The following is a 12,037-nucleotide window of genomic DNA, read 5'->3' as shown; positions in this document are numbered from 1 at the left end:
TGACTGCCCCCCCCCCTTCATCCGTGTTCTTCCCCTGCGACAGTTTATGCCGGCCCCCCATCCTTCTTCCTCCTCTGCTCGACATCTCAAGCTTAACGAGTCGAATTCTGTTCTACCGTGCTTGTCCTCTGCGAGAAAGAGTAGCCCCTACACCTACCTCTGAAGCATCGTGTCGGCAGTGAAGCAGTTCCAGGATTACGAACAAAGCCGGTCCCCTACCAGTGCGTTCTCTTCTTAAGAAGTGCCTCAGCTCACTTCCAACTTCCATATCGACATTCTAGGTAATTTTTGCGACCTATTTCATGTCCAATTTGAATTGTATCGTTGAATTGCTGGTTAGGGTTTCGAGAATTTCAATGCCGTTACTGAGGGTCGAAGCATTCTTCGTTTATTTTGTTAATTTCCGTTGGATTCTGATCTGTATTGCATAATTTTGGTGAATTTGTTGGACCAATTTAATGTCACTTTGTGTTTATGAGCTGCGTTGGTTGCTTAACACAGAAAACTTTCTGATATGTACATTAGTTGTTCGATGAAATGAATGTGAGAAAGCGTTTGATCGAAACTTGTTAGAACTTACGGATGGTTCAGTTCGTTTGTTTTTTTTTTGGTACTCCGATTTCACTTCGCTGTTATATGAAAGTTTGGTTTCTTGGCAGCTCTGTTTCGCTGATCGGTACTGCCGAAAATGTTCGCTGAAATGCATTACAGAAATTGATCTGATCGATACTTGCTGTGACTTACTGATGGTTTAGATCGTTTGTTTTTTGTTGTCCTCCTATTTCACTTCGAGTGTTGTATGAGCTAATTGAGGTATGAAAGTTTGGTTTCTTGGCAGCTTTGTTTCGCTGATCGGTACTGCATTTGTTTGCTGAAATGCATTATAGAAATTGATCTGATCGATACTTGCTGTGACTTACTGATGGTTCAGATCGTTGGTTTTTACTTGTCCTCCTATTTCACTTCGCGTGTTGTATGAGCTAACTGAGGTATGAAAGTATGGTTTCTTGGCAGCTCTGTTTCGCTGATCGGTACTGCATTTGTTTGCTGAAATGCATTACAGAAATTGATCTGATCGATACTTGCTGTGACTTACTGATGGTTCAAATCGTTTGTTTTTTGTTGTCCTCCTATTTCACTTCGCGTGTTGTATGAGCTAACTGAGGTATGAAAGTTTGGTTTGTTGGCAGCTCTGTTTCGCTGAGCTGTACTTCATTTGTTCGATGAAATGCAGTACATAAATTGTACCGATCGAAACTTGTTGTATATTGGATTGGTTCAGTTCGTTTGTTTTTTGGAGTACTCCAATTTCAGTTCGCGTGTTGTATGAGCAGTAGAGTATGACCTGTGTTTCTTGCCAGCTGTGTTTCGCTGATTTCTCGCTCCTTCTGTTCGCTGAATTGGACTGATATTGTGCTTGATCGAAACTTGTTTCTCGGATTGTTCAGAGTTAGGTACCGTTATGTATTTGCATTTGCCATACTGCGATTATCACGTCTCTGCTGTTTTGCCGTTGTTGACTCCCTTCTTGTATGAGTTGCGTGTGAATCTGATTTGTACTGCATTGGACTGATATTTGCGCTGAACAGTTCGTGGTTTCATAATGGTAGTTACGTGCGTGGCTTTGTAAGTTTTTGCTGCAGCATTTAGAAAGAGATGGCCCCCAAGGGTGATGGAATACTTGAGTGGACAGATGCATTGGAGAGTGCTTTTATTGACGTGTTGCTCGAGAAGTTCACAAGGACGCATACTACATCTTGGAAAGGAAAGGATTGGCAACAAATGAATAAGGAGCTGGAAGAGCAATTTCCAAGCACTACTCTCGGCAGCAAGAAGTTGCAGCAGAAGCTTCGCAGGCTGCGGACCCAATACACGCAGTTCATTGAGCTTGTTTCGCACACTGGTGTCGGTTGGGATGAGACAACCAACACGGTAAAGGCGAGTGCTCATGTGTGGGACAAATTTATTAAGGTATAGTAATAATAACCTGTATTTCTTTTGCTTTCCAATTTGTATGTTTTTATTGTAAGTTGTTACTGTGCAACTGTTCATTTTTATTTACATGCAGAAGAACAGTGGGTACAAGAGTTTCCAAGCCAAAGGCTTCAAGCATTACAACTCATTAAATGAGTTGTTCAGATCTAAGACAGCAAGAGGTGCGTTACGTATTTCGTCTGCAGAACCACCAAAGAGCCCAGAAACTTATGCACGCATGGAAGATGACTTCCTAGCAGCAGCGACAAGTCGGGGAAAAGAACCAGTCAATCTTGAAGAGGGCTCCGACGATAGTGATGACCCGGTCCATGAGGTTACCGAACCTGTTGTTACAACGTCCCGTCGGCAAGTGCGTAAAAGGAGTTCCAACGCTGACTTCCGATTGCAAGAGTGCCTCGACATGTTGAAGTGCAATATGAGCAGGAGGGAGAAGGAGAGAATTTGTACCCCTCCGACATCGAAGAGAAGTAAATCTGTGACGAGCCCGGAGAAACCAGCTGCGGGTTCTATCGAGGAGTCGATGGCTGTACTGAATGATTTGCGTCCACAACTGTCCATTGAAGAGTACCTCGTGGCCAGTGTTTGTCTATCAAAGGATGAGCAGACAAGGCGTATGTTCATGTGCTTGCTCGATGATACAAGGCTTCCATGGGTTCGTCGCCTTGTTGCCCCTTGAGTAGGCATGATGCATCCTCTACTCTGTCGTAATTTCGTATCATTTAAATGCTATGACATTAACTAAACACTTCCCTTTTATATTTGTTGTGTGTGCAAGTACGTTGCTTTGATTGTTTGCCTTGGTTATATGTGAATGTTGTGCTATTTGTCTATTTTGTTTGTGCACTGGTCTTGCATTCGTATACAGTGGTTGAAACTTGATTCGTTTCACCTTAAAAATCCAAATTACGTAGTTGATGCCATTTTTTTTCTCACTATAGTCTGCTGAGCAAAAGGGAAGGCACAATGCCAAGACACGGTAATTCACGACGAAATGAAACTCAACCAAGTAATGAAGAAGATTACGACAATGAGCTTATGTGGATTTATCTTGCGCTTGAGAATGCAGCGGCCAAACAACATGTCCCGCGCAACCTTCCTTGTAGAACCTCAACGCTATAAGCTAGACATTACATAGAGGAAGTTCTTGCCAATGACATAAGGTGTTTCGAGAATTTCAGGATGAACCCTCACGTATTTCATAACTTGTGCGATACGCTAAGGGCAAACTGTGGAATCAGAAATACCAGGAAAGGTACAACCGTCGAGGAAATGGTCGGCATGTTCTTAATGGTTGTTGCACATAGTACGCAATTGTCTGTGGTTGCCGAACGCTTTCAGCATTCTAAGGAGACGGTGTCACGGCTCATCAAGGTAATAGTTAGAGGAATTCATTCATTGTCACCAACATACATAAGACGGAGGAACGTTGACGTGCAGCCTGAAATTCAGAGATGCCGAAAATGGTACCCATTATTTAAGGTATGAGTAGTAGAATGAGATATTAATTTGGCAGTTAAGTTTTCCAATTAATTTGTAATTCGTATTCTTTCCATTATTCTCGTAGAATTGCATTGGAGCAATCGATGGAACACACGTGTCGGCTACTGTTCCTTCATCGGTGAGAGGCGCGTATCGCGATCGAAATAACGAGATTATGCAAAATGTTCTCGCCGCTTGTTCGCATGACATGATGTTCACACATGTCGTGATTGGATGGGAGGGTTCGGCTCACGACTCAAGAATTTTGTCTGATGCCGCTACATTGCAGACATTCCCCGCTCCATATGGTGGTAAGTTCTTACTCATATCGCATGTTTTCTTGTCAATCGCGTATGTATTTCCATAATTACATTTTACAACTCTTATATATTAGATCAATATTTATAATATTGCAGAACAATATTATGTTGTTGATGCTGGATACCCCAATATTCCCGGTTATATGGCTCCTTACAAAGGGCAGAGGGACCACCGCAGGGACTTTAATGACGACACACCACCAACGACGGAGAAAGAGTTATTCAATCAGCGGCACGCATCCGTTCGTAATGTTATCGAGCGGTGTTTTAGGGTGCTGAAGAGCATATTTGCCATACTGCGGTCAATGCCAAATTACAGCCCGGTTTGCCAAGGACAAATTACTCTTGCATGCTTTGTATTGCATAATTTCATTCGGCTTAATAATTATCACGACAGATTATTCGCAGAGCATGGAAATGCATGGCAATATTACGATGAATTCCAAAATCCTCCTCATCTAATTGGAGATCGGGTTGACGTAAACATGAGAAGCAGGGAAATGGATGCATTACGTAACCGTATTGCAGATGCAATATGGCAAGCAGAAACAAGATGAAGTCGGTAATAAATAAAATGAATGGATGTAGTAGATAATTGTGTATAATGAGATTGTGTGTTTGAATAAGATATGAGGCCCACCGGTTTGACTTTTCAAATGTGTGTTTTATTGTATAGTGTAGAGTTAAAGTTAAAGTTAAAATCATGGTGATTTTAACTCACTATCCAAACTGGGCCTAAATAAGGGAAAACTATTTCCCACTTAGTCCTAGGATGGACCACGCCGGGGAGGCCACGTCGGGTTCGATGGGGGGAGGAGATAGGAAGGATGTCGGGTTCGATGAAGGCTCGTCGGGTTGACCTAATTTTGATTGCAGATGGCGGTGAGGGAGGGGATAGGTAGCAACAACGCCGTTCGGTTGGGGGAGGGGAGAGGCAACAAGACGACATCGTTTTGCCCATATTTTTTTTTTAACTTGAGGCCATAAACGACGTCATACGTGCTGATGTGCACTGTCAATCGACGTCGTTTGGCTACTAGATGCCACATAAGCATTCATGTCTTTTTCTCGTAACGGCACTAACGGAATTTTGACGGAAATATCAAAATATTATGGATTCTGGTCTTTTAATGATCATTTTGTTTCAAAATATTTTTCAAGTAGTAATTTGTTAGTTTTGAAATCTTTCAATGACCATTTTGATAATTTTCTCTTTTTATTAATTACCTAGTTGCTTAGTATGTTAGATTGTTTTTTATTTCCTTGTCTTGGGGGCACTCTATTGCTAAGCCTGTATAAGTTAAATCCGTCTATTGTATTAATCCCTTTCGACACATCAGTCAAACGCACTATCATTTATCCTTACTTTTCTTGCACTCGCACCTATATGTCTAAATTTCTTGCACCATTTATATTTAATGCATTAAACTTGCTTTCCGAAGCAAACCCAACTATCTTTCCAAGATCACCCTACCGTCAATTCATCGACTATTATCGTCTTGACTTCTGGATCAAGAAAACTACCAGCCAAGGTCCCGGCCTTTGGCTCATCCTTCTCGGCTATCCGTAGCTAAGGCCACGCTACTCTCGGGCCACCTTGGACCATGATTAGCCAATCTTTGAACCGCCTTCAGACCCTTTCCAATCGTCAAGTTAATAGATCACACGCGCTCGTTGGGTAGAATTTAAGCGGCTAAATCCTCGAGTCGCTATAATCGTCTAATCGACATCACCATCACCCATTCAACCCGCTCAACCACGAAATCCAGCCATCGACTAGACCTATGGACCTCTGGGCTGAGGCGCTATGCTCTAGCACGGTAAGGTTGGCCAAATGAATGGATAATCTCTTTTTTCTAATTTTTTTTATATATGTCTACACAGAAAATAAAGTCTCATGCACTATAATAATATTGAAAAAACGTATCATTAGAAAAATATCAAGCAAGCAAATGTTAAAATTATTGTCACAAGTTTCAAGGAGTATAATAATAGAAGTGTATATATACGTCATTATTAAGTGCATGATTTGATGATGGAAAATTCTTATATCCGGTGACTGCATTTTCGGTCATGCAAAAGTACGAAACCTTCCATTGAATGTGCAAAACATTTTCGTACTTTTTAAAAGAGAGGAAATTGTAAGAAAAGCCAAAAGCTTTCAGAGAATTGTGGAATAGTCCTTGAAAGTTCTGAATATGTTTTATTTAACTCCTTTTTTGTTATTTTGTGTGTGTGAGATAGTTCATGAACTTTGAATTAGACTTAATATTTGCTATTAGTGCAATTAGAGATATTATAAGATATCTTAGAATTTTGTTTAGCAACTTCTCTTTTTACTGAAAATCAAGGGATTTATTCTTACAATTGTCCAATATCAAGAGTACTCAAGCAAGGACTCCGTTGATTTCTATTGGCAGAGATTGCAACGTGGATTGTGATCTTTGAAGAATAAATCAAGGTTTGGGAAGAACACAAAGAAAATAATTTCATGAAGTTTCTTTGAATGTTCCATGAGTTCATATATACTTTCATATCACAAGTCAAGTCATCCATTAGATTATACCTATTATAAGTTTGGTATTGTGTATAGTTGTTATGAGGATAGTGGCTTCATTATGCAAATGAACTATGAAGGTGCACCTAACACGTATAATGTACATATTGCATATATGAGATTAGTAGCGTTGTGTTTAGATAATCATGAAGTGTCCAGGGTTTTATATAATTATTTTGTGAAAATGACATTGAGTGTAGCCATGAAAATCGCATGATAGCAGCCTACACTAGGAGAACATTAGATAATTATTGGACTAGCCAGTATAATAGTTCTGATAATGAGATTGGTGATGCTAGTTGGTATGGTTACGAAGGGTATGAGTCACAAACATCTGTAAGTAGTTTGTCTGCAGATTCCGATTAAGTAATAAATATTTTTTTTGAAAATGTCAACTCCCATAAAAAAGGAAGAGGAAGATGAAAGCCAGTTTGAAGAATATCCTAAGAATGTGAGGCTTCTCATAGATAAGTTTGATAAAATGAAACTTAATGAAACTCAGTGCAGACCCTTAAGGTAAAAAGGCTTTGGAAGAAGAAATTAACATGTTGGTAAACAATTGACTTGATGCCATGGGACAAGCCAAAATAAGCAAGAAGGGATCTAAACTTTTTGATCGAGAATTGGAAAAAGCTTGTCCCGACTGATGGAGGCGCATGTCATAAGCTCGACCCGACTGAGGAGACAATGTGTCTCCTTCCTTACCCGAATTAGGGTAATTGGAGAAACCTCCATAGCCATAGTTGAGACCTCCATAGCTAGCACCTCTCTTGTGGCATCATCCTCCTCCTTGTCGTCGATTTTCCTTTCCTTTGCCTTTTCCTTTGTCGTTCTTGTGTTTGCGTTTGTTTGTGTATTGGATCTCGGCTTTCGAGCCAAGAAGACCAAAAAAAGGAGCCTATGGTTGCTATCATTGAGCCGTCACGATTGCGTATGAACGGGGAGACCAATGGCCAAGGAGAAGAGTAGTCAACTCTTCAGTGGTTGAGGTTATGAGGGACTCAAGCCGAGCGAGAATAAGAGGTTCCCACTCAAGGCCGAGACTAGTGACATTTCTCAAATTAATATGGGCAGGAGTCTTTGGTTTTCCGATCTGGGCAAATTGGGTAGCTAGACGCTTGGCGAAAGTGATGTAGCTCTCCATGTCTAAATCACTTTTATGTGGGTCACACCATTGTTGCTCAAGAAATTCTCCTTGAGTAGCTGTCTGAGAGATAAATTAGGTCTCGAGGCTAGTCCAGGACTCATTTGAGGTGTTGGCAGAGACAATGGTGCCGCCAACATCCTCTGTGGCTGTAAGCATTAGGCAAGTGAGGGAAAATTTGTCTCTCAATAGCCACTTTTGATATTCGAGGTTGGGAGTAGGGCTGCCATCCGCACATGTGTTGGTCTTGCTTGGTGCTAGAGTATACCATAAGTGTGAAGAATAGGGCTCATGATGCCCTTCTAAAAGGGATAATTTTATCCGTTAAGTTCTACGAGGACGATGGGGAATGATGAGAGGAGGTTGCCTGTGGTGTTAGAATTGGCCATTTGAGAAGAGAATAGAAAGAGAGGTTGAGTAGAGAGAGCTGAATCGGAGGTTGCGTGAGCTGAATCGAGATACAGGAATTGCCCGATTTTAGGGCTTTGATACCATCAAGAGAAAGGTATAAATGACTGAATGCCTCAATTAATGTGTGAGATTAATTCTATTAGATTATATAGAAATTTACAATCATCTATCTAAGGAAAATTATATAAATAGCTAAATTACTTAAGACCATGCAAGGAATGATATAAATGTTGATTATCTAGAATCATGATATTTCTCTATTAGCTTGGCAAAAAACCAAGACCTTATACATCCTTGATCCTGCTAAAAGAGCTGCCAATGAAGGGATAACGAGTTCTTAAAAGTAATATGGCACAAGATCTCAAGAGATCCTCAGTATTGATGGAAGAAGACCCATCAATATTGATGATAGGACATTCAACGAACTTCTTACCACGAAGAGGACTATATATTAGCCTAGTTATCCTCATAGAACAAAGCCTGAATTTGTTCCAAGGGATAATCCTCGTAGGCCGATGGTGAGTGCTAATGCTTTTCTAGATCTTGATTGCGAAAAGCACGCATTCGAGAGGATCGATGAGTGGCTTACTCTAATCCGAATGACAACCAAGGTAGGGAGCTATCAATTAGCCGCAACCTATGAGCTGTGTGAGGCAACTTTAGTTGGAATGCCCAAAAATTTCTAGAAAAGCCTGTCAAAGAATTGTTGCGCGGGGATGGTTTTTAGGCCTCCGCCATTGACTTCGTGAATTCAGTTAGTTTGTGTAACCTAAGACCCAATCGGGATTGGAGTCGTTACTGCACCATTTTATTTGGCCAGTGAGTCACCTAAGACACCTGCGGGTTTAGAATACTAATCGCCTAAGGATTTGAGTTTGATTCATTCTTTCTAACTGGAGAAATGAATTTGGGGTTTTTGTTATGAGATTAGAGGCTCGCAAGTCAATAACTCGCCCTTTTGGTATTCTTTTGTGCTCTTAATAGTTCTAACACTTTTTATTATTAAAATCGAGTTTGTTAATCCTATGGGCGGGTTTCTCATTCGTGAATATAGAAAAGGAAATAATAATGAATTACAGGCTTCGCAAGATACACATGCTTATAAAAAAATTATACAATCTGACTATAAATAAACGGGCGACACATTTCGGCCGGAAAGATAAATAGGCCATATATTCAAGCCAATCATACATTTAGGCCAATCCTTCACATGTGGGCCGAATAGGCCTATAAATGGGCCTACGGCAAAAATAGAGAAAAATTGGTCTAGGGCCCCTAACCTAGGGAAATTCTAAGTTATTTTCCTAGCTTTACATATTTTTATTCACATTTTTTGATTTTATCCAATTTTATTAACAATATCATATTTACATGAATTAGCAGATTAATTCTAAAAAATCTACAAAAACGATCCTAATTACTCCTAATTAGACTCTAATTAAGCAAAATCGTACTCAATCGAACCCTAAACCGCTTGGTCCTCAACATCATTCATACAATCGAGAGCTCCATACATCAATTGAAGCATAAATTAAAGGCATTGGCCACAATTAAGCCTTAATACACAAGAGAAATGAATAATCAACAAAATCAGCACCTAAATGAGCCTAATTGACCCCTAAATCAATCAAATGGATCTCGGATCAATTCAGAAAAAAAAAATTCAGCATGCTCAAGAGGATACTTTTGAGCTAATTAAGGCCAATTAGACCTAATTAAACCTAATTCCACACACTAGGAAGTTAATCACTCATAATTAGGCCTAATCAAGCAACAAATCATCAAAAGGACTCTTCTAAGCCTAATTTACAAAAAATTACAGAATGTTACAAAGTCCAATTTCATGCTAATTTTATTTAATTAAACTAATTCAAGCCTAATTACTCATAACCAAGTTCATGGTTCATCCAATTCACATGATTTAAGCCTATATAGACTCAATTGACCCCAAATTAGATCAAATCACCTCATACTATCATGAGTAATTAAGCAAGATTTAACCCGATTAGAACCTAATTAGCACATACACAAGCTAATTACAACTGATTACACCTAATTACACAAAAATCAACTCAATTAACACCAAATCGAGCCCAATTAACATTCAATTAGTCTTTTCCTAAGTACAATCAAGATTAATTGGCCAAGTTTGATCCTAATTAAGGATGATACTACCCGATTAATTCTAATTAGGCTCTAAATCACACAAATTAGCAACCTATTAGTCTAATCTACATGTAATTATTCTAATTAAGCACAAGATGACCAATATGGGAGCTAAAGAGCTCCATTCTGGTTCTGGACAGAGGCAAAAAGTCACCTACTCACCTTAGTTCTGCATAGTTCAGACTCAAGAGCTCATAAATCACACTCAATCTCACCAAATCCTACTATATATGTAAGAACTTAGGTGTATTTAATGTTTCTAGGGTTATTTTGGCAGAACCTCTGCACACGAAGCTAGCCAAAAGTCCTCAATTCTAAAAATAACCCTCAATTTATAGGAAAAAGGGAGTCAGGGTCGTTTTGTAAATATCGATAGTTCACAGACGAAAATGCAATTTAATTATGGATTTTTGAAAGCTTCAGACAGGTCCAGCTATTCAAAGCTATCCGTTTGGATAGCTGACCCGCATGCGCGGTTAGCACTGGCACCTCCGTTAAGGGATGCAGGAGCAAACAATGCCATTGTCCTAAAATTCTACCTCGGTGGGAGTTCACTTGAATCAGTTGAACTAAACTGGTTTGGTCAAGCAAAAATAACGTTCATGCTCTCAAACTTTCAAAAACATTACATTTTCACTCTTTTCAGGATTTTAAAGCAAGCTTGATCGAAAAAACTTTATTAGAAAATATCCTTAGGTTTAGAAAACATTTCTTAACTAGAAACAACTCCGACATGAATATTTTCGCTACATGATAATATTAATTTCTCCGTCTCGAATCCTTATCCTATTGGATAAAATATAAGAATTAAAGGATTTTAATCATTAAAAATTTTACCGTGCTTTTTTACGTGAAAAATACAAGAAATTCGGTTTAAAAGAAAGTCTCCAGAGAGTAAGCGTCACGTTTCGAAATCCGTTATATACGCACGTCCCTAGAGAAGAAAATATTGTTAATTAACCCGTATAATTTTACAAATAGGCCGCATAGTCAAATTTTTAAGTACTTAGCACTCAAGGACTTATTTGTTTGTTCATAATAGTTCGTCCTTTTACAGGCGATCCTCAGGTGCTTGGTTGGTTCTTTGATTTGATGTGATCCCCGAGCAATGATCGTAACTCGGGCTGAAACGAGGTGCTTACAAGCATACCGAGATAAAGGAGCACATAGACCAAGAACTCACTTCCGATGGAGTTTTAGCTATTGTGGCTAATGCCTTAAAAAGGGAATTCTATGGATCTTTATTTCTACTATAACGGTAGAAGCAAAACAATATTTGAATGCTTTGATGAAATTGCAAATATGTGATATGTGTTGATTTGACAACTTTGCCTATGAATTTCAGTCCTATTATTACAATTTGACTGTAGTATCGTAAAGGTTCATCTCGGAGCTATTTTTTACTAAGCTGCTAGAGCCATGGCCATAAGTGGCAAAGAAAGCTTTCAATCTACTCCTCAATGAGGACAAGATAGTAGATGGCCATGAGGGAAGAATCCAAGCGGTCAAATATGCTATGCGCAAGGCATGCACGGAGTTACAAGTAAAAGAAGCTGCCAAGAAACTCCCCTATTTGAACAAGGGATGTTGTTCCTAGATTGAATACGATCCAAGAAGGTATCGTTGTGACACTTATAACATATCAGAAAATCTGAACATCATCCTCGTAGGACCAAAAAGAGATTCGTGGGATACATGAGGAGGAAGGTGTTTCAACCTAGAAGGGAAATGTTGTTTAATCCTGATAGACCCTCAAGGTTTATAAGGAAAAAAGACCAACCTCAAGGACAAAGAGTGTTTTGAAGCATTCAATTAGAAGCGTAGAAGAGAACAAAAATGTCCAAAGGGAAAACCCTTAGCAATTGTTCTTGCTGCTGGATTTGTGGGTCAAAAGCCCACAAAGCTAATAGTTGTCCCTAGAGGAATCAGGGATGAGAAAAATCCTCAAAGAATCCTTCTTCAAGA

General features: G+C 39.4%; 1 protein-coding gene across 2 annotated transcripts; it reads left to right on the top strand.

The window, feature by feature from the left end:
• LOC116199209 lies at positions 1–2,825 on the top strand. 2 transcript variants are annotated; one of them, XM_031529493.1, is made up of 3 exons: positions 1–281; positions 1,644–1,971; positions 2,069–2,825. In XM_031529493.1, exons 2-3 carry the CDS (start codon positions 1,657–1,659, stop codon positions 2,669–2,671), a joined length of 918 nt encoding a protein of 305 aa, XP_031385353.1. In that variant the 5' UTR covers positions 1–281; positions 1,644–1,656; the 3' UTR covers positions 2,672–2,825. The 2 variants fall into 2 exon arrangements, with proteins under 2 accessions (XP_031385353.1, XP_031385354.1); XM_031529494.1 differs by having other exon boundaries at positions 1,632–1,971.
• Positions 2,826–12,037: the final 9,212 nt, after the last annotated feature.

This window comes from Punica granatum, chromosome 3 (assembly GCF_007655135.1).
Source record: "Punica granatum isolate Tunisia-2019 chromosome 3, ASM765513v2, whole genome shotgun sequence".
In the NCBI taxonomy this organism is placed as follows: Eukaryota; Viridiplantae; Streptophyta; class Magnoliopsida; order Myrtales; family Lythraceae; genus Punica; species Punica granatum.
The sequence above is the reverse complement of the archived record's forward strand: the minus strand, read 5'-3'. Positions and strand labels throughout refer to the sequence as shown.